Genomic DNA, 24671 nt, shown 5'->3' with positions numbered 1-24671 from the left:
AACTCTCTATAATACTCGATCCTCTTTGTAGCAAATAATGATTTATGATTTAAAAAAATTACGCATATTTTTAATTGATAGATATAATACATATTATATGTTTTTTGAAAAAAATATATGACCTTTGACTTCTTTGGTCATACTAAATATGCAAGGTTTTCACAAGTAACATTAATGGTGATACACACAATAGTAAACATATATAGGTACTTAATGTATACAAAAATGTTAAATATTTAGGCATAAGTAGTACCTAATCATAAAAATGCAATAACACATTTATGACTAATTCATACTTAGTAACAATTGATGTTTTACATTTATGTCAAGTTCAAGTAAAATTACACGTTTATTTGATATTGAGTTTTGTTTCCATAATCAATTTCAATTGACTCAACCGACAATTATCCTGACGCTCATGTTACGGTCATATTTTAATCCCACAAATTAAGTGTCATCGGTACACGCATAATTATTTCCTATAAGGTACAGCGGGGCAAATCTCTAGTGGGGGGCAAATGTAACTGGTCCATTTTTTCCATGTTTTACAATGTTTGCATTATTAAATAGAATGTCCACCGGTTATATAGAGGTATGGTAGGCGTGTTCAGTGGAACATGTAGAACTCAACATCATAGTGTAATAATGGAAAAAAATTATCAGTTGCAATAGGTCCCCCAGTCGAGATTTGCCCCGCCGTACCTTAAGTACAAATAAGCATATATTAATATTATGATTTATTGGAATACTGTTTTAAATACCTATTGTCCTGTTTTATGTTTAGGACTTATCTATCAGAGCTACAGAGTCTTGACTGAGTTACATTTTAAATAAATACTTACTTTGATATTTTACGCAAATAAAGATTGAAATAGTAAAAAAGTTACAAAGATTCTTTACAAATTCAAATTGAAACACTCCTATCTCTTAATAACCAAATGACAGACGAAGACTGAAATACAGCTGAAGGATGTCTGGTACAGGAACATAAATACACTTACATAATATATTTATGTATACCTAAGTCCCGACGTCCCTTTGAGTAACGTAATAGACTGACAACTAGTACAAGTAAATTACAACCGGGACGGCAGAAAAGCTCTCGTTCAAACAAGATTTACAGGGTCTTTATTCGAAACGCATATTTGCATCTTCGGTTCAACTGAACCAGTATTAGTAGAGCTTCCTACTCATCTAGAACTTGTACAGATATGAAAATGAACTAAAACAGCTATACTCACAGCAAAGGCATAATAATTTCCTAGAGAATGAGGCAGTATTTCGAGAGTATTCCGCAAAATACCGGATTTGATACGCAAAGATAAGCTTTCATTACGTTGATGGGGCATTATTACATTATCACGGTCCAGTCCCGACATCCCAACTGCACACGAGCTAGACTCACGCGAGTAGCACACAAATCCAAATAAAGTGAAACATGGCCACTCTTATTCTAGTGACTGAGAGTTCAATACCCCTTGTTTCTATGAAGGTGGTTAAGTAAACAACCGTATCATACGTAATTATTGTGATACAACGACCTAACCCTCGCTCCTGTTTACACGACATTATGATCATCCTCGTTATGACTCATTTACTCAACCTAATTTACCCTGTTATCTTCTAAATAAGCGCAACAGGAGTAAATAAATTTCAAATATGAACCACAAACAATTTTCAAATCGTTGTTAAATATTAAGCCTCCCTAAAAGTACAAAAATTTCAGGAATCGAAAAACTCGTGTCGATTTAAAACACTCCCTTCGGTCGTGTTTTAATTTATCGCCACTCGTTTCGAACTTCCTTTTTTACGCACTTGTATCGTAATGTACTATATTATGACATCGAAAATAAAAAGTAACGAATATTTCAAACACACATTATGAGTAGGCATGTATGTTTAATCAGTTAAAGTAAGTATTAATAAGTAATTTTACGGCTAACAAGCTTAAAGTATTCGGCATTCTATGAAGTTGCAGATTGTGTTCAACTTTTAATGAGTCTTCTTTATAGACGATATTCGCAAACATACCGCTTTATGAGTTACTATAATATGTATATCTACGTAAACACTGCGGTGTATAAAGACTCATTAAAGTGTTATGAGATTCTCCGTGGTTTCTACTCATTTTGCTGCATTCGTTAGATGAGTAACGAGGGATAGACGTTTAATAACAAGTATATAGGATGTACGGTATACGAGAACGAGTTCTGGGATAATAATAAATAAATAAGTAAATAAATATTATAGGACATTCTTACACAGATTGACTGAGGCCCACGATAAGCTCAAGAAGGCTTGTGTTGTGGGTACTCAGACAACGATATATATAATATATAAATACTTATATACATAGAAAACATACATGACTCAAGAACAAATATCTGTGCTAATCACACAAATAAATCGAGGGTTTACTGGTGAAACCCGATAAATCGAGATAATTTGTCCTTGAAATAAGAACATTGTGGAAATTAACATAGTTCGAATTTCAAAAACCAGTTTGCTCAACTTATCGGGTTTCACCAGTAAACCCTCGAAATGCCCTTACTGGGATTCGAACCCGGGACCGCGGCGTAGCAGGCAGGATCACTACCGACTGCGCCATACCGGTCGTCAAAATCTGTTCAAACTTTTATAATCGAATTCAGAACTATCATCCTTGGAAAGTTACTCTACGTGTGAATGGAACTAAAACTAATATAATCAATACGAATACCTAGGTAGATAGTTCTATTAAATACCTACAACTTCATTATTATAACATTTTCGATATTGATCTGATCCTTATCATATCTCGAGCTAATTAGTACTTGACATATATTTGTGTTCCAATCGTAATACGTAAGTTATCTAAAGTTTCCACTAAATCGGCTTTTCAGTCTTCCAGAAAGCGTCAAATTTCAGGCCGCTGCGCGAGGACGAAGTTACAAGCTTCCCGACTCCGACGAACTGAAAAATAGTATACACACCTTGGCCAGTAAATTATAAGATACCCTCGGATCATATGTTTGCTGACCTCGGCTCCACCTCGCCGACAATTACGTTTGTTCAAGTTCACTATCAAAATACTCCCTGTATATATGTATGTACGTTAAATACCTACATATTATCTAGTACGAGTATTTAGGTTTTGCAGGTTGCGTGCCAGACAACGATTTGTTAAATTGATTCTCCTTTCAAACAATGACTTCCCTTGGTCAACAGGGGTGCCCTCTATTTCGCCTATCATTAATTCGCATAATTTGAATTCGTATAACAGATTTGGCATAACATAATTGTTCATAACATTGAACAAGCATAATATTAAAAATGCATAATTCTTGTTTCGCATAACAATGAATCTGCATAATTGAAATTTGCATACTATTATTACGTATAACTTTAATTATCCTAAAATGAATTGCCATATTACTTACTAACTGTATGGAGCAAGCGATTGGATCAATCAGGGGCTGATTTTCCAATTTCGAACGCTCGATTTTGAGCGCTTACTAAGCATGAAAAACATAGGGGTAAGTAAGGTACAGCGGGGCAAATCTCGAGTGGGGGGCAGATGTAACTGGTCCATTCCTCCCATGATTTACAATGTTTACATTATTAAATAGAGTGTCCACCGGTTATAGGTACATATATGGTAGGCGTGTTCAGTGGATACATGTAATAATGGAATAATGGAAATAGTGTAATAATGGAAAAAATGGATTAGTTACGATTGCCTCCCAGTTTAGATTTGTCTCGCTGTACCTTTACTAAAGAAATTGAAAATGGATAGTATTTAATAGTTATTTGTTTTACAAGGGGGCAAAGTGGTTGTTTAACCGCACGTGCCAATATTGATACCCGAGCAAGCGAAAGATTCCAATATTGAACCACGAGCGTAGCGAGTGGTTCGAGAAGTGGAATCTTGAGCATTGCGAGGATTTCAAGGCACTAAGGTTAAACAAACTTTGCCCCCGAGTGAAACACAAAATTTTTCACCACACCAACACGAACAAAATACTGACTATAAAACATCAAACTAAATCAAATCTATCAATTTATTCAATATTTTTGATTCAAAATCATCATTTATAGGTAAATTCTACCAGCAAGCTCAAGATATCAAGTTAAAATTTGTATGAAATTACTTTGCACTCTTGTGGATAAAATGCAATTTTGCTATCTGTTTTCGAATAGCAAAGTAAGCCTTTATCAGTTGGTGTGGTGAAAATAATATTATTTCATCGTTCAGATTTTCGAGCGACGAAATCACATCACAGGGGTAAGTTAACAGGCCATTAGCCTCACTAAATCCAATGAGGTAGTACAGCGACATAAACAAAAAGGTTGTAGGTATACTAAACAACTAGCTTAAGATATCAAGTTAAAATTTGTATGAAATTACTTTGCACTCTTGTGGCTAAAATGCAAATTTGATATCTGTTTTCGAACAGCAAAGTAAGCCTATACCCATTAGTGTGGTGAAAATATAATTTTCCCCTCACTAGCTCGGAAATACGTGTTTTGTTCTTTAATACCAGCAGGTAAAAACGCATTTTATCCACTAGTGGGTAAAGTAATTTGACCTTGAATAAAGTAATGAAGATGATTTACCACCTGTGGAACTACTGGAAGCAGTGATAAACGCATTTTTTGCGTTGTAGTTTCATCGTGAGGGGAAAAGTTTTGTGTTACACACGGGTGCAAATGTATTTTACTTCTCGTGTGTTAAAAAACTCGCAAGTTCAGGATTCTATTCTCGAACCACTCGCTTCGCTCGTGGTTCAACTATAGAATCCTTTCACTTGCTCGTTTTTCAATTCCACACTCGGCGTTAAAATACAACTTTGCCCCCTTGTATAACAAATAACTATTTCTTGTATGCTATTTAATAATTCTACGAAACAAAGTTATGCTTATTATACTTATACCAATTCATCGTTATACCAATTTACATTATAAATAAATAAATAAATATTATAGGACATTCTTACACAGATGCGCATTAGCATTATACGTAATCTGTTATGCAAAATAATGATTATTATTATTATAACTTTTTGTATGTCTTTCCCATCACGGAACAATGGTGTTCCGGACCTTTGGGAGGCGTGCGCGGGGCCGAAGCCAACGCGTAGAGGCCCTTTCGACACTTTAATTAAATGTAAGGGGTACACCGAGCGGATGTTGCCCTTGCCCGTATCATGGGACACACGCAGAGGCAACACCCGCCAGGGTGTAAGGACTATTTGAGAGTTAATGGAATCTAAAATGAACTGGTCTATTTTGATGAAAGTGATGGACTAAATACTGGGCTACGGATAAAAACCGGACGCCTGCCTAATAAAACGGTATCCAATTTTATTTCCGGCAGACGGTGACTCGTCCCCACAAGATGGGCCCCCACAAAAAGCGACATCCAAGATGGCTCAAGGGCAACACCGGTGTGAGAACTCAAGGGTGTCGAGAGGTGTACACCGCTTTCTGCCCAGTGGCCGTTAAGCCACTGTACCAACTCGCGTCTTATGCAAATTTTCACTTCCACCCCTGGGGCATGTAGCCCTAACGACCCCACTCTGGACGGCCAGCCAAGGCAAGCCAGAGGTAGAGAGTCCTGTCCCACCCACCCGCCTTACGGGTAACAGAACTCCCCAGGAGCACTCGGGTACGTGGGGTCGCTGTTCCCCAACAGCTCGCCACAAGCTGCCCTGCGTTGACTGATTGCACTGGTAAAACCAATGGGCGATGGGGTCGTCACATCCCTACGCCTTATTATTATTATTATTATTTCGTTTTAGACAGGCAGCTGATGTTGGTACGTCTAAATCATAGTTCACTTTGATATGCGTATTAAATGCGTAATAAACGGTATGCCAATTCATATTAGGAGTATTCAGTTATGCGAATTAATATAGACCCAAAAATATTCGTTTTCACTTACATATTGAACTAGTTAAATAGACTATCTTGTCATAGAATTTAAGAATAGCTTGGAGTCCCGTCTGGCAAGACTGGATTATTTTTATGATAGAAATGCTTAATTATGTGCCACCCCAGCCAAGCCCATTATATTTCAATCATCATCAATCACGGCATATAATGGTAACCTAAAAAAAAACGTTTTTTTTTCTTCTTTTTAAGATTCTTATTATACTTCTCCAGTTTCGACATAAAGTATACATAAGTATACTGTACTTCAGTGAAATGTACGCCTTTTATAGAGATAACTTATGTTATCTCTATAACATAAGTTAACATAAGTTAACATATGTTATCTCTATAAAAGGCGTACATTTCACTGATGGCACTGATTGTGTTTACTACTGGTACATAGGTACCCACTAAGCGAAATGAAATATTGCTGCCATGAGTTGTTTGTGATTTCATTATCATTTGGTACAATCTTGTTGAACTATATCGTAAAACGTATTTAATAATGATTCGTTGTTTTGATATTCTAATTGGAACTTGTATCTGCACGCTATGTTAAATCGCTCCGCTTGCTTATTTCTGTGCATATTTATGGGTCGCCGATAACAAAACTAAATAAGGAAATAACAGATATTACCTATACCTATAATCGCGCACAGCAGTTTTGTCTCTATGAAGAATTTTCGCTACATACCGGAAAATCCGTGTTATCGGCTACGACGTAGCGCTAGGAACTTATTGCCGCGTAGCATATTGTTGTACACCTTTATATCGTATTTTTATAGGCGGTGAGGCCTTAATCGTTTATTTATGAAATTTTACTGTTCAAGTAGCCGTTTAGTGTAGACTCGTATACTATATACGTACACATGAATGATGAGTTATGTACATGTTTTATACATATAAAATCAGAAACACGTTACGCACCTGGTCGCCAATTGAAAACTGCCTTGGCATTATTAGTTTCTTGTTACTGAATATTTATCTACAATTTATACGAGTACACTTGCCCGTGTGCTGGTATTTGATTTACTTAATTATATATTTTTTAATAAAATGCTTATGATTATGTGAGACACGTGAGTAACAGACTAGTGCAAACGGCAGTGCAATCGCTTACAGATATACTATATCGGACCGGTCGTGGTATTTAAGAATAAGAATAATTTATTGAAAAAAAAAACTTATTGCTTATGTTACATTTATTAATGTTGCATTTTTTTAGAGTTCCGTTGCCCACTAGGAACCCTTATATGTAGTTTCGCTATGTCTGTCTGTCCGTCCGTCCGTCTGCGGATAATCTCAGTGACCATTAGCACTAGAAAGCTGAAATTTGGTACCAATATGTATATCAATCACGCCGACAAAGTGGTAAAATAAAAAGTGGAAAAATATGCTTTATTAGGGTACCCCCACACGTAAAGTGTATATAACCATAATTTTAAAAAATATGAAAAAATCACATAAGTAGAACTTTATAACGACTTATTTTGAACTTGATAGGTTGAACAGTTTTTGAAAAAAATATGCGAAACTACGGAACCCCTACACTGAGCGTGGCCCGACACGCTCGCGACCGGTTTTTTTTTGTATTTAAAAATATCTGAACACGTTCTAACGCATTCTCCATTGGAGGCGCCTTGACCGATTGGATATATGCATCTGACGGCGACTGCACACTAGTATGAATTATGGAAATGGCTAGCCTTGTCCACGATATGATTGTGCGAGTAATATGTTGGCTAGATGGCTACATTCGACACGCGAAGTACGTTTGCGAGGTTAATTACACGTTTATCTCAATTCAACCTTTTTCTAAATCATGTCAATCCACAATATGTACACATACTAATAAAACGGTTATTATAATATGAATTGTTTTGATAGAATGACTGTTTGTTTACTAAAGGCTCAGAGAGCCACAGTTAACCTACCTACCCAGAAGTTATATTCATCCATTAAAAGTTTTTTTCATTCATTGAAAATTATTATTCATCCATCACATAAAAAAATCAAATTTGAGGATTTATGATAGCAACAGTAAAGTCAGTAAATAAAATAACTATACATGTGCCATATACTCCATAATTTGAAAAGATCCAACATAATACAGAACAGTAGTAGAATATTTATTTACGTGAATATTGTTGCCAAATATTCTGGAGCAGAATTTCCCAAACTATGGACTGCGACCTTTTGGTGAGTCGCAAACAAAAGTTAAGTGGACCCTAAAACATAAGACGATATTCCGACCCGAATAGGGTTATCTAAACGTTACTAATATTTTATGCCCCTTTTTCAAAACAGCTAAGAGGTACCGAATTAGGCAGTTTATATTGAATAAAAGTAAATAAAAATATTCTTAGATTAGACAGACACATTATGGGTTTTTTCAGAAATTGGGACCCAAAATTAGTGACAGATGTTAAGAGCGCTATGACAAAAAAAGGCGATATATTGTAAAATGCACAATATTTATCGACAAAATTGTACACTTTACTCATACTAAAAGACAGTGAAAGTACTTGTTTCAGTTAGAACATCTTATTAACTGTCGGTTAAATAAAAAACATATGAAAAAAAAGCTTTTTCAATTAGTAATGATTGTTTTTCTGATGCTCGTTTAGGAAAAACCGCGTGAAGCACAGAATTCGGAGCTCTTATTATGTACAATTTGATAAGATCACTCTCATAAATGAGGTAAATTTAAGTTCCAAATATCTTGTACTTAAGGCCCATTAAACAATATTTATCATTTAATCCTTTGAAATTGAGAAATTGAAAGTAAAACGAACTCAATTTTGTCTTGAAAATACATCGAAACAAGTGATCATTTCTCCGAAAATCTACATGTTATCGAAGTTATTTTAGTATATAAATAATCTGCACAATGTGCTTAAACTGCTGTTATCCATTTGTCGTTATAATATTTTATCATGATTTTTTGCCAATTTTTTGAAAACTAGCCTTCCTGTCGCTATTTTACCGGCGACGGACGCCTGCGATTTCAGTGCCGCGCCGGAGCTCGAGGAGGTAAGACGTATGTCGCTTTGGTCTCCGAGTTTTCATCGCAAACGTCGAGAATATTTATTGTTGTGTGGGTCGGACGCCTTGTTTCTACACGGGCTATCCTCGCATGTGTGTGTGTAAACAGCGACCAACGAATTTGATCCTAGATCCGTAAATATTTGCTTTTGTAATACTTTGTTATGTTTAAATGTTAAAGTATTACAACGTTGTGATGATAAAAATGTGAAAATTACAATACGGTCAAGATGATAAGACACATCAAGATGGTACTCGGGATCTGATGATGGAGCCAGAAGGTGGTCACCAGTACCAGTGAACCATGTAAGTAAACGACTTCGTGTTTAGGCTCGTTGGGTTCGTCTCAACAAGACCTTTGACAAGAGGTGGTACTCAGGGTCTGATGATGGAGCCAGATGGTGGTCACCAGTACCAATGAACCATATAACTAAACCCAGAGATGGGGAAATCGTAATCGATTCCGGATTACACGATTACTTGATTTTACTTTGTAATCTGACACTACTGGGTGTCAGATTACTTGTAATGTAATCAAGTGAAACGGTAAATTACCATTACATGTAAAGGAATCACTAATCATCTATACAATCATTACTATTACCAATAATTCGGAATCATAGTCGATTCAAAATAACTGAAATTATTGACTTGATTACTTTCAGATTACGAATATGTAGTACCTCAGATTGCTGACTGTCACTTTGACACAAAAGTCGTCATGGGTGTCGTAAAATAGGTTTTAGGAGGTGCTGATTCCAAAATTAATGACTAATGTTCAATCTGACATTGCTGACTGTCACTCTGACACAAAAGTCGTCATGGGTGTCGTAAAATAGGTTTTAGGGGGTGCTGATTCCAAAATGAATGACCAATTTGGAATCTGACATTGCTGACTGTCACTCTGACACAAAAGTCGTCATGGGTGTCGTAAAATAGGTTTTAGGGGGTGCTGATTCCAAAATTAATGACCAATTTGGAATCTGACATTGCTGACTGTCACTTTGACACAAAAGTCGTCATGGGTGTCGTAAAATAGGTTTTAGGGGGTGCTGATTCCAAAATTAATGACCAATGTTCAATCTGACATTGCTGACTGTCACTCTGACACAAAAGTCGTCATGGGTGTCGTAAAATAGGTTTTAGGGGGTGCTGATTCCAAAATTAATGATCAATGTTCAATCTGACATTGCTGACTGTCACTCTGACACAAAAGTCGTCATGGGTGTCATAAAATAGGTTTAAGGGGGTGCTGATTCCAAAATTAATGACCAATGTTCAATCTGACATTGCTGACTGTCACTTTGACACAAAAGTCGTCATGGGTGTCGTAAAATAGGTTTTAGGGGGTGCTGATTCCAAAATTAGTGACCAATTTGGAATCTGACATTGCTGACTGTCACTTTGACACAAAAGTCGTCATGGGTGTCGTCAAATAGGTATCCGGAGGTGTTTGAAAACTAATGACCAATTTGGAATCTGACACTGTTGACTGTCACTTTGACACAAAAGTGATCATGGGTGTCTTCAAATAGGTTTTCATGGGTACTGATCTCAATATTAATGATCAATTTGGAATCTGACATTGCTGACTGTCACTTTGACATAAAAGTCGTTATGGGTGTCGTCAAATAGGTTCCTAAAAACCTATTTGACGACACCCATGACGACTTTTGTGTCAAAGTGACAGTCAGCAATGTTAGATTCCACATTAGTCATTATTTTTGGAATCAGCACCCCCTAAAACCTATTTTACGACACCCATGATGACTTTTGTGTCAAAGTGGCAGTCAGCAATGTTAGATTCCACATTGGTCATTAGTTTTGGAATCAGCACCCCCTAAAACCAATTTTACGACACCCATGACGACTTTTGTGTCAGAGTGACAGTCAGCAATGTCAGATTCCACATTGTTCATTAATTTTGGAATCAGCACCCCCGCAAACCTATTTGACGACACCCATGACGACTTTTGTGTCAAAGTGACAGTCAGCAATGTCAGATTCCACATTGGTCATTAATTTTGGAATCAGCACCCCCTAAAACCTATTTTACGACACCCATGACGACTTTTGTGTCAAAGTGACAGTCAGCAATGTCAGATTCCACATTGTTCATTAATTTTGGAATCAGCACCCCCGCAAACCTATTTGACGACACCCATGACGACTTTTGTGTCAAAGTGACAGTCAGCAATGTCAGATTCCACATTGGCCATTAATTTTGGAATCAGCACCCCCTAAAACCTATTTTACGACACCCATGACGACTTTTGTGTCAAAGTGACAGTCAGCAATGTCAGATTCCAAATCGGTCATTAATTTTTAAATCAGCACACCCGAAAACCTATACTCGTGGTATATGCACTTGAAATGTGAAAGTGAAAATGCTAGAATGACATGTAAACCACGAAGTTGTATAGTCATATTGTTCATTGGTATTGGTGACCACCATCTGGCTCCATCATCAGACCCTGAGCACCACCTTGAAGTAATTAGAATTGTATTTGTCTTATTTTATCATCATATTAATATAATTATACTTTACTCTAATACTTATCATATAACAAAAGCAAATATTTGGGATGGGATCTACTTTTATAATTATTACTTTAATTTTTTAAATAAATTTTAACATAATTGATATTATTTCGCGCTATATTCTCGTATTTTCGTACAAAATAATGTTTATTAGAAACCAAAAGTTTATATCGAGATAGTAGATTGTGGTTGTTATCAAAATTCCATAGAAAGGATCAAGATTGTTTTGTCCATTATTGTAGTGCGAGCGAGTGATAAGACGTGCTAGAAAGGGTCGGCATATTGGGCTCGCGCGGCGGGTAAAATACCTAATTTCGCCCGACGCCGAAATGTTATAACGCTCTTAACAAAAATTAACTCGATGTCAGTTTTGTTATACAGGTTAGACTTTGATCGGAACCCAGTCAATTATAGGAAAAGTTATTATGGCCAACTGTCTTAAAACTGATTATTGTACTGGAATAACCACATTTTATTTTACTTAGTATATTAATTGCCCACATTTACGATATAAAGCCATTTAGAGACATAGACGTGGGCAGCCCGAGCGTGTATTATTAGAAGAGCGTAGTGAAGCGCTGTGACCATCGCTTCTTACTCGTAAGTCTCGTAATGGTTGTATGTCACGGACGAGCCCCAGAATTTGCGGACGCCTTTTACACAAAAGTCGCAAAACAAAGGAAACTCCGATTGATATTTACAAATTGATAATCAGTTCATCATTTCTGCCGTCAGTTACAAAAACTGTAAGAAACCAAGGTTTGGTCAAATCTTAAATACTATATCAACTACTGCGTGTTTCAATTTTAATATCTAGAGGTAATAACTAGAATTGAAATCGAATGGTAAATACTTCTTACTAGGTGATTGTAGATTTTACAAAATGTTTGACGAAATTGACCGATTATAACAAAATTAATGCTGCTACACCACAAGAAATATGTATCGTAGTTACTGATTTTTCTACATTTTCACGCATAAGCTTTATCGCGGTTAGGTACCATATACACGAAACAATCAACCAAATAAACAAACGACCAAAAGCAGGTACGAATACACGAAATAACTGAAACTAACCATGTTCAATAAGATTCACATCGAAAGAATTCCCTCAAATCACCCAATTATCACAGCATGATTCATTCGTACTAACAATCAATTCGATATGTTGTTTAAAATACAAAGAGTGAATTAGGTAAATTGGCTCTATATACGATACCATTCAAATGATACCTTAAATTACTAAGGCCCACTTGCACCAACCACTTAACTCAGGGTAAGTGGGCTGTCACCTGTCAAATTCCATATAAAATTATGGGTCAACCCTCCATTTTCTTTGGTGCAAGTGGACCTAATTAATTAATTAAATTAGTTTAACATTTATTAAAACCAAACTTTAACAAACTTTAAAACAATTATTTTTTTTACCATTAGATCTCCATGGGGATGTAATTAATTACCTTTATTAAATCAATAGTCCCGTTCCCCGTCTCGAAATACCGGAGACATCGGCGCAGTCTTTTGTCTGCATAAATGGCGCTTTGTCGGCGGCACGTGTCGACTTCCCCTGGCTCCCGATATTGTGAAGGCATTGAAATACCTGCTACGAACCCATCATGTTAACCTAGTTTGAGTTTGTAGCGTGATAAGATTTTAAGTGCTGTACATAACTAGCGATGAAAAAAGCCGGAAAATTCCCGGTTTTTTTCCATTTCACTTGTTTTTTTCAGAAATTTATAGAAAGAAACCGCGAAACTTTCGGCTCGTATTTTTCGGAAAAAAACGATTTAAACCGAAAAAAACGAATTGAAAAAAACCGAATGCAGTTTTCAATTTAAAAATTTCAGTTAAAAAGTATTTACTTGACTTTTTAAAGGTTTTGAAACCTTTACACATTGCTTTTTACTACTGACGGGTATTTGATGGCTGAATTCGCCGAGTATGCAGAGAGCAAAAGAAGGCTTTTGGGCAAATGAAGTTATTTGGCGGCCTGTCATGAACATAACCCCACTGAGTTGGTGGAAAGGGTTATGTTCTACCAAACTGCTGTCAAATATTGCGGTTAGATTGCTCAGTATTCCTCCATCGTCCGCCGCAGCTGAGAGAAATTGGTCATTGTTTGGACGGACACCAGAGACAGAAATCGGCTATTGCCAAAGCGTCTTAATCTAGACAAGCGGTAGCGTGTCAAGCCAAGTTCAAGTAACAGAACTGGCGAGCAGCACCGTGTGTTATATTACACGAACCATTTGGAGCCACTTTTGACCCCCTCATAACTCAAAAACTATTTTACATAAACGTGTCAAATTTGGCTCATATATTGAGACATGCGAGATAGACATATTAATTAATAAGCGTTCTCTAGTGGTTGTTCACTTCGACGAAAAAGTCGTCGAAGTGAACAACCAAGGCATTTATCATATTATTGAACTTGGCTCTCATTTCACATTTACGTTTTTGATGGGATAAATTAATCTTTATTCGGGCGAATTTGCACCTACAAACGGACTACACCGACCACATGGAAGAAGAAATAACTGAAGTATATGATGAGAGTGACAGTGATTTGAGTGACTAAATAAATACTTATTTTAATAATGTGCTCGTTTTTTTCCTAAAAAACCCGAAAAAAACCGAAAAAAACGAAAATTTCATAAACTCCTGAAAAAAACATTTGATTTTTTCCGGTTTTTTCAACGCTATACATAACTGAAGTACCTAACATTATTACATATTATATTTACTTGTATTTGACTATCTGCCTGATTCGAACATAAAGTCACGACGAAAATTAGGTCTAAATGCGATGAATCGGATTCGTCCGTTCCAAATGACGTTTCTTTCGGCAAAAATAGTTACCTCTATTCATATAACATTTACTGAACTGCTTAGTTTAAAAGTGTTTTGTTTCTTTCTCACAAATACATAAGTCAACATGACAGGCGATGACAAACGATTAGCTAATTAAAGAGTTTGTGAATAACGTCATGAGAATTTCTTATGTTTTTATTATTGTAATTTGTTTACACCTTCAATATTTTTTATTTAACGTCATTAGTTTTTATTATAAAATAAAACAAGGTTTTATTTAATTCCGGAGCTATGAGCACACGCGTTTATTCTTTCAACGGTTAAACGGAAGAGGAAGTTACATACATGTCAAACATGTGTCAAAGACAATCAGTCTCTTAACTTATTTGATGTTACCATACAAGAATATACTTATTCTAACACCCCAACTACATCAAATAAACAAAGCTTTACACAGGAGTAAAAAAACAAACTTATTTTACTAACATTGACTTACTCCCATAGCCTCTATACACTTATAATGTTTCACAGCACATAAAGCTTTTGTTAAAACATCAGCAGGCATAGCAGCAGTTGGCAAATAATTTAAAATAATTATTTTATCATTTACTGCGTCTTTGACAAAATGATACCGAATATCAATATGTTTACTTTTTCTATGACAGCCATAATTTGCCACCAACTTCTGTGCACTCTGACTATCATTAAACAATGGTACAGTATAACAAGCACCTGTAATTTCATTTTGCAAGGATCTCAGATACATCGCTTCTTTGCAAGCCTCAGCTATAGACATTAACTCCGATTCCATACTAGATAAAGCGACAGTTCTCTGCTTCTTACTTAGCCAGGAAATAGCTGAGCCTGACATTTGAAAACAATAGCCGGTAAAAGACCTCCGGTCTATAACATTACTTGCCCAATCGGCATCCACATATCCTTCAAGCTGAGCTTTTTCCTTTACATACTTTAAACAAAAGTTTTTAGTTCGGCTTAAATACCTAAGTATTCTCTTTGCATAATTCCAATGAACTTTAGTATAACATTTGTTGAATTGACTCAGAAAACTAACACTGAAAGATATGTCAGGCCTAGTCATCACTGACAAATACATAAGGCCTCCAATAAGATTTTGATATGGAATTTCTTTATCACAAATTTCTGATTTCTCTACATTTAATTTACATTCCATTGGAGTACTAGCCTCTTTACAATTGGACATATTAAATTTTTCTAACAAATTGTTTATGTATTCTTCCTGGTCTAATGTAATAACATTTGCATTTTTATCAATTTTAACTCGCATGCCCAGGCAATTCTGAACTTGTCCTAAGTTTTTAATATTAAAATTAGAACTCAAAACAGAAACTAATTTGTCAGTCTCTTCTTTACTATTTGAATAAACAAAGAAGTCATCCACATATAAAGCTATAATGATTTTCACATTATCATTCATTTTTGTAAACACACAAGGTTCCAATTTACATTTTTGAAATCCTAGTTCACACAAACATTTTTCAACTCTTTCATACCAAGAACGAGATGATTGCTTTAAGCCATAAATAGCTTTATTAAGTTTAACTATCACCTTTTTCTTGTTAGCATCACAAGTAATATCTGGTTGATACATATAAATATCCTCTTTGAGGAAACCATTTAAAAATGCAGTTTTAACATCTAGATGTGTAACATCCAGATTCAATTGTACAGACAAGGCAAACAACAGTCTTAAAGTGGAATGTCTGACCACAGGTGAGAAAGTTTCATCATAGTCTATACCTGGCTTCTGCGTGAAGCCTTTAGCCACTAAACGCGCTCTGTAACGCACACTTTTATCACTGTTCACTTTGATTTTAAAAACCCACTTACACTGCACTAAGGTTTTACCTGGAGGTAACTGTTCCACTGGCATCCAAGCCTGATTTTCTTCAAATGCTTGCAACTCATCCTGCATAGCCTCGATCCATTTATCCTTATCGGGTCTAGACAAGGCATCACGAACAGATACAGGATCAGTGATGTGGTCTGGATTTGATGAGGTGCACAAGTTGGTAAATCCATATCGCTCTGGTTGCCTCCGGACACGTTTGGTTACCACTTCCACTGGTTCTGGGTCCGGTTCAGGTTCCTCCTCTGACAGCTCCTGCTGTAATGTAGTATCCAAGTCAGACATCGCATTGTCATAATTAGACTCTTCAGAAATGTTCAGATCAGAGTTATCAGGTTCACTCTTATTTATAACTGTCTCCTGTGTTTCGTCACAGGCAGTTTCCTGTTCCTGAGTGGTATCCCCAACTGAAACTGATACTCTGTCATCTGAGCACTTCTTTTCAATATCCTCATGTATATATACATCCCTACTTGTACTTATACATTTTTTTATGGGATCATAAATCCTATATCCTTTGACATTTTCTGGAAAACCAACTAGGATGCTTTTCTTTGACTTAGTGTCCCACTTAAGTCGCCTTTCCTTAGGTACATGAACCATAACCTGGCTGCCAAAAATCCGGACATGGCTCAAATCTGGCTTGGTATTAGTCCAAAGCTCAAAAGGTGTCTTGTTATCTAATCCTGATGCTACAGATCTATTTTTAAGGTAAACTGCAGTACTAGTAGCCTCTGCCCAAAACTTTTTATCTAAATTAGCATCAAATAACAAGCAGCGAGCTCGTTCCACCACCGTGCGAAGAGAACGTTCTGCCAGGCCATTCTGTTCTGAAGTGTAGGGATTAGACTTTTGATGCACTATACCGGCTTCCTTCAAATAAGTCTCAAACTCATTGCTACAGAACTCAAGTCCATTATCTGTCCTAAAATACTGAATTTTTCTACCTTTCTGATTTTCAACCATGGCTCTAAATTCTTTAAAACATTTAAATGATTCACTTTTAGCTTTTAGAAAGTATACAAATGCCATACGTGAGTAATCATCTATTAGAATTAGGAAATACCTTGATCCGCCAATTGAGGTTGTTTCCATAGGTCCACATACATCTGCATGCACTAATTCCAATAGCTGGCTGCTTCGTGTTCCTGTGTGATTAAATGGAAGACGAGCCTGCTTCCCTTGACAACACACAGTGCACGTATTCTTGCTGAAATTCGACTTCCCACTGTATGATATGCCATTGACAGCACCATCTCTCATCATATCGAGTGATTTCATGTTCAAGTGTCCAGTTCTACGGTGCCACACTTCACTAGTTGCCGAGTTTGACGTAAACAAACAAAGTTTACTTTCGTCCATGATCAATCTGTATACACCGTCAATCAAGTCCGCCACGGCCACAAGTTCTCTGTTTTTATTGTAAACAAAGCAGTTTTTCTTCCCGAACCTCACTTCATTGTCATTCTTAATTAACTGGCTCACTGATATGAGATTCGTGCTAAGGTTAGGTACGCACAAAACATCTTTCAATGTCACTTCATATTTACATCTTGGCGTCACTGTCACAATATCCACATCGCCCGAACATAATACTGGCATGGCACAATGATTAGCTGCCATAATCTCCTTTATGCTGGGTGTAAAAGATGCATTCTGGATCATGTTTATATCACGAACATAATGACCACTCGCGCCGGAGTCCAAATAAAAGTCCTTTGCACCGTAATTCCCGGACATAAATACTGCCGAGAAAGCGTGTGTTTTCTTCACATGTTCCGTCTGCTGGCTACTTGCTTGGCATTGATTTTTATAATGGCCATAAGACTTGCACCGGTAACATTTTATTTTCGACTTGTCACCATTGTTGTTGTTGACATTTCCCACAGACAATCCGCCGCCATGATTCTTTTTCTTGTCAGAGCTACCAACTTTCAAGTTTTTGCTTTGGTAGTGCTGCCCTCTACAACTAAACAATGCGTTGCCAACTTCACTATCATCAACCGTCAAGTCGATGAGTTTCGTTTTTACGACATCTGCAGTAATGGCGATTCCGGAATGTTCAATTGCCATTATCATTGGTATGTATTTTTCAGGTAATCCTGCTAACATCAAGCACCCGATCCACTCGTCGTTCACGGTAAAACCGGTTCCCGATAATTTCTGAGCCGTCTCGATGATTTGTGTAACATAATATTGCATTGATTCACAGTTTTCGAGTCGAATCGAAATTAAATTTCGCAGCAAGGTAATTTTTCGGGAAAAACCGGAGTCATCAAACATCTTCTGTAGCTTCGTCCACAGCTCTTTAGTTGTTTTTGCTTCCTTTATGTGAACATACAGCGATGGGTCGATCGTTAAAATCAATTTAGCCTTTGCTTTTGCATCACTTGTGGCTGCTGATGCGTCGGGTTCAGTCTTTATTGAATCTCCCGTGCCTTCCAAAATCAACAAATTCTCCACTGCAAAAGCCCATTCCCGATAATTCTCACGTCCCTTCAACTTGGGAACGTTGGTCAGGAACGAATTTGACGTCATGATGTCGAATCACAAATCACTTTTTGAAAAATTAACATTCTGGCACTGATCTGATGCTAGCTACCTAAAACTAACTTTTTACTAGTCCCTAATGGGCATAACTGGGCCCAAAACCTATTATAAAATAAAACAAGGTTTTATTTAATTCCGGAGCTATGAGCACACGCGTTTATTCTTTCAACGGTTAAACGGAAGAGGAAGTTACATACATGTCAAACATGTGTCAAAGACAATCAGTCTCTTAACTTATTTGATGTTACCATACAAGAATATACTTATTCTAACAGTTTTGACACAGGCATATCCGATCCATATCGTAACTAGAGCATGTTTTTATGAATATTAAAGTTTGAATCGGGCTTTAAGTACCTAAGAACCTGCAAGTATTTTGTACGATTAGAGCAATCGGTTCTCACTCTTCCTTCTGGAATAACTTGGACACTTTTAGAGATCACTCCAAGATATATGAAAATAGATGTATCCCAACCCAACAGTGCCATTCAAATATGTTTTCTATTTTTCCAGCCGACGGCATGACCTACTCCTTCGGCATCTTTTACGACGAGTTCCTGGACTATTTCAACGAGGGATATGCCAAGACCGCGTGGATCGTCTCTATACTCGTCGGGGTCACACTCAGTTCAGGTGCTTACGAATATTGCTGTTTTAGTTGTTTGAAATAGGAACTATCGAGGTAGAGGTTATCTGCGGGCCTAGCCAAACCAGGGGCGGCTCACTCCGTGATTCTATCGCCGCGCTACAAGTACATGCTGGCGGCCGCGAGTTCGCGGCCTAATCAGGGGTTGCGCGCGTTCTCGCGGAACGCACGTTCGCACTTTCTATTGTTACTTTACGTTGCGAATTTTTTTAAGGTTCATATGCGTTGTCCTCGTGTGGAATGGCTAATAATGTTTACTTAAATAAATATCTTGAATAAAATAAATACCATAGGACATTTTTACACATATCTACTATTGATTAAGTCCCCCGGAAAGGTTCAATAAGGCTTGTGATGATGGGACTAAAACAAAAATATATAAATACTATATATAATACCTAGACAGTACCCAAGACCTGAATATAATAGTATAACATTTTATTGAGTATTAATTTGTTTTAATCCATAGGCAACCCTATCGCCGAACGCCGCGCACGTGCGGCTCATTTCTTTGTTAGAATTTTGTAGGTATTTAAAAAGGCGGCATGTCGCGAACATCAAAGTAGTGGGCCTTCTGTACTTGTACTATTATATATTCTGTGGCCAAACGCACAAACTCTCACGATATTATCTGTTCCGTAGCTATCTATCCCTATCGCTCCTGCGTATTAGCACGACAGAGCCAGACTGCATTTCTGTCGGCGTCTAGCGTCGACGATTGCTATTCGACTACGTCGGCTGCTCTTTACCCGAAAAAAAATGTTTTCGGAGTCCGGATTTGTTTTTTGTTTTTGGATTGTGTGTGTTAATATTCGACAAATCTTGACATCACATATTAGATCTCGATACGATATCGATCGGATATGTCCGTGTGTAGTGTCATTTTTGTTTGAAGGTACGTCACTTTTGACACTAACATTGATATTAAATCGCAATGCATCTTACTCATATCTAAGAAGCATTGTCTGAATACGGCAGCACGAATCTTCGAATCTCAACAACGCAGAAACATTTGAAAGTTGTGTTTGTGTGAAAATTGAGTGCAGAATGTGCGATGGTTGGTCTCGTAAGATAATGTTTGTACGAAAATAAACTCAAATTGAAATTATAGAGAGAACTTATTTAATACAGTATCTAATGAAACTTTGATGTATATTTTAGGTCCGATATCGAGTTCGTTCGTGAACCGCTGGGGCTGCCGCCTGGTGACGGTGAGCGGGGCCCTGCTGGCCGCCGCCTGCGTCACCGCGTCGGCCTACGCCAACAACGTGCTGACACTCATCTTCACCATCGGCGTGGGCACCGGCTTCGGCTGTGGCCTCATCTACCTGCCCGCCATCGTCAGCGTTACCGTATGGTTTGAGCGGTATAGGAGTCTTGCTACAGGTAAACTATTTGACTTTTTTTTTCATTTATTTAGGAAACAAACAGTCACATACAAAAGTGTTTAAGGGGTTACATTCTGGTGGCCTATAAACTATTGTCATATTTTCACTTGTCAGAGCACTATTTACATAACATTGTATGTCATAGCTGTTGTACGTCATAGCTGTGTTATGTCATATTTTTTATTGCAATATTTTTTATGTTTATTAAATTTTAAGTCATAAGTTTGCTGAGCATAATTGTCTTTATTTCGACGTATTACTATGCATAGTATTAATATTGTATACAAAAAAGAAGTCATATATTTAAAAATCATAATACGTTCCATTTATAACTCTGTTTAGGCTCGAATTTAATGTACTAATAAGTAACACAAATCTCATATGACATATGACATAGCCCAGTTAGGTGCGACGATAACAATTTCATCGATAAACAAACAGTTTACAGAGTAGGTTTAGGTTAGGTTAGACCTGTGATTTACACAGAAGCAAACGTATTACAGGGTAGGTTTAGTTTAGGTTAGAACTGTGACCACACAGAAACAAACGTCTTACAGAGTAGGTTTGGGTTAGGTTAGAACTGTGACCACATACAAAAACGACCAGCTTACATAGTAGGTTTAGGTTAGGTTAGAACTGTGATCACACAGAAATAAACGGCTTACTGAGTAGGTTTAGGTTAGGTTAGAACTGCGACCTACACAACAACGAATGGATTTTATATTAGGTTTAGGTTAGGTTAGAACTGTGACCACACACAAAAACAAACAGTTTACAGAGTAGGTTAGGTTAGACCTGTGATTTACACATAAGCAAACGTATTACAGGGTAGGTTTAGGTTAGGTTAGAACTGTGACCACACACAAAAACAAACGGTTTACAGAGTAGGTTTAGGTTAGGTTAGACCTTTGATTTACACATAAGCAAACGTATTACAGGGTAGGTTTAGGTTAGGTTAGAACTGTGACCACACACAAAAACAAACAGTTTACAGAGTAGGTTTAGGTTAGGTTAGACCTTTGATTTACACATAAGCAAACGTATTACAGGGTAGGTTTGGGTTAGGTTAGAACTGTGATCACACAGAAACAAACGGCATACAGAGTAGGTTTAGGTTAGGTTAGAACTGCGACCCTCCTCCTCTTCTTCTTCTTGCCCATTATCCCAGTTTATCTGGGGTCGGGCCTCCTTGTGCATCGGCGCCAGGATATTCTATCCTGGGTTGTCGTTGTTGTGAGTTTCTGGGCTCTTAAATCCTTCTCCACAGTTGACCACCACGTCGTTGGTCGTCTGCCTCTTCCACTTGACTGTGTACTGATGAACTGCGACCCTACACAACAACGAACCGCTTTTGAATTAGGTTTAGGTTAGGTTAGAACTGTGACCAAACAAACAATTTACAAATTGTAAAATTTTAGAAATATTCATAATTGAAGTAATATTATGCGTAATAAATTGTACTTAATTAAAACAAAAAAATTAAAATGTTTCAAGGGGTTATAGTGAACTATTATGGCTGAATTTATTTTTAACAAGCAGAAACGTCTGCTAACGATTCTAAACATTTTTCCAAACTAGCTAACTAGGGTAGCTCAATTGGTTAAGAGCCTTGCACGGATTGCAAATGATGCGGGTTCAAGTCCCGCCGGAAGCGTAAATTTTTCCATTTTTTCCTTTAATATAAAAATATTATGGCTGATAATAAATATGCTAAAAATCGTTATGTATAAAACAAATTATCAAACCTGATAAGTGTGCTGATAGTTAGTATGACATTTGATTATTATAATCTAAGTTTGTATGAATAAGGAGTATATGACATCTATTAAGTATGACACTAATTATTAGAGCAAAAGAAGTATGACAAAAAATAATATGATTTCCTATATGTATGCACATTGATGATGATGCCGTAAGTTGTTATGCGCATAGAAGATATTACAAAAAAATATATGCGACCCGATATGGACCCGTGCTTAAGTTCTTAGATTACAGAAAGACCTATAGTTCCATTTACTATATAATACAAGTAAAAATATTAACAAGTGTCGAAACAGGGCTTGTGCAGCATTGCCCGCAAATAACATAATGAACAAGGTGATATAATTCTAATACACTGCTAAGGAAGTAATCTACATATATGGGTATGAATTTTGCAATGTTATAAAACATGAATTAGTAAGTAACTTGCTTTTCGTTATTATTCACTATGGGAAGAAATTTGAAAAAGATACGTTTTGTTTTGGTTTAACCCCATTCTTTTTTATTGTTCTTTAAAATAAAGTAGACACCTATGCTACATGAAATCCGGCCATATCTTTCTCAATTGCTTTTCAAAAATATAGTTCTTCAATGAGAAACCTCGTGTTGCTATTATGTAATCGTCTTCATTGACAAATAAATATGCACCTATTTTTACTTGTTAACAATGAAAATAATCTAGGTTTTCTTTTTTTCTTTTTCAGGCATTGCGGTGTGTGGTTCGGGACTTGGAACGTTTATTTTTCCGCCGTTGACAAAAGGATTAATCTCCAGCTACGGCTGGCGAGGTGCCATGGCCATTATAGGTGCCCTTATATTAAACTGCGTGCCATTGGGACTCATGTTCCGACCAGTACCCGAAGTGCCAAGAACACCGGTCAGCGAACCGATGCTTCCGAAACAAAAGAAATCACCACTAAAACGGTCGCAAAGTACAGAACACGTGGCGAGCCCGAGGGCAAATGGGCATGCCGAAGACGGTGATGTGGCTAGACTGACTCTTTCACAGCCCGCTCTGAATAAATCTCATGGACATCATAAGCAGTCGCATTCTAGACATGGCAGTGGTATCATGCACAGACCTGATGTACTATACCAAGGAAGTATGACGAGTCTTACTAAATTCCGGGCTTCGTCTCCAGAAAGAATTCAGTCTTTGACTAGAGACGAAGTCGATGAAGAACAATGTGGATGGATGCCATGCTCCTCCGAGTCTAAGTCGGCGTTACTGGAAATGCTCGATCTGTCTCTATTGGTGGACCCCATATTTGTATTATTTACTGTATCCAACTTTTTGACTAGTATAGGATTTTATATACCCTATGTTTATACCGTGAACATGAGCAAGAACTTGGGCGTGGCGCACCCGGAATATTTGATATCTATTATTGGGGCGTCCAATTTAATCGGGAGGATAGTTCTCGGTTTTATCAGCGACAAACCTTGGGTGAATCGATTGCTAGCATACAACTTGTGCCTCACCATAGCTGGAATTAGTAAGTACCTATTTCTATTTCTGACATGGATAAGAGTCGGTTGAACCAGGCTGTCTGTTACCGTTAGATCTTTTGCTCATTATAAATGTACTCTATGAGCGTACCATATATTTCATCAGTCCGGTAAATGTTTGGTGCAACTTTCCCAAAGTATTTTATGTGATCTTCATGAAAGCAAATCTAATTACTTTATGAACCACGATATTTCAAAGTCCCTAATACAATAATAATGTTATTGCAGGTACGGCTTTAGCAGCAGTGTGCACAGAGTTCTGGGGACTAGCCATGTATGCGACGACGTTTGGATTCACCATCGGAGCATACGTGGGGCTAACGTCGGTAGTACTGGTGGACCTTCTCGGGTTGGAGAAACTCACTAATGCCTTTGGCCTCTTGCTGTTGTTCCAAGGCATCGCGTCGCTCATTGGGCCGCCTCTTGCGGGTGAGTTTTAACTCTTTAACCAATTGACGTTTGTGTATAGTAATTGCGTGATTATTTCTAGTGTGATAACAAGTCTTTTGCAAAAGAAGTCAGAGCAGGTAAGAACTGTCGTGTCTCATACTTTCCTAGAGCTTCACGTGTACTTTTTGATGGATTGATCAATAATGAATAATGATGTAGGTAGTAAGAG

At 37.2% G+C, this 24671-nt stretch overlaps 1 protein-coding gene across 2 annotated transcripts in view; it reads left to right on the top strand.

Moving 5' to 3' along the window:
* Nucleotides 1–24671, top strand: part of LOC125227424 (monocarboxylate transporter 12-like) — a 67781-nt gene that overhangs the window by 41643 nt on the left and 1467 nt on the right. For both annotated transcript variants that reach the window (XM_048131739.1, XM_048131738.1), the window contains exons 3-6: nt 19262–19381; nt 20556–20780; nt 23248–24039; nt 24281–24481. In XM_048131739.1, coding sequence (XP_047987696.1) covers nt 19262–19381; nt 20556–20780; nt 23248–24039; nt 24281–24481 — 1338 coding nt within the window. The remainder of the gene's footprint in view (nt 1–19261; nt 19382–20555; nt 20781–23247; nt 24040–24280; nt 24482–24671) is intronic.

This window comes from Leguminivora glycinivorella, chromosome 6, assembly GCF_023078275.1.
Source record: "Leguminivora glycinivorella isolate SPB_JAAS2020 chromosome 6, LegGlyc_1.1, whole genome shotgun sequence".
NCBI lineage: Eukaryota > Metazoa > Arthropoda > Insecta > Lepidoptera > Tortricidae > Leguminivora > Leguminivora glycinivorella.
Note: the sequence above shows the minus strand (reverse complement) of the source record. Positions and strands in the feature narration are given on the sequence as shown.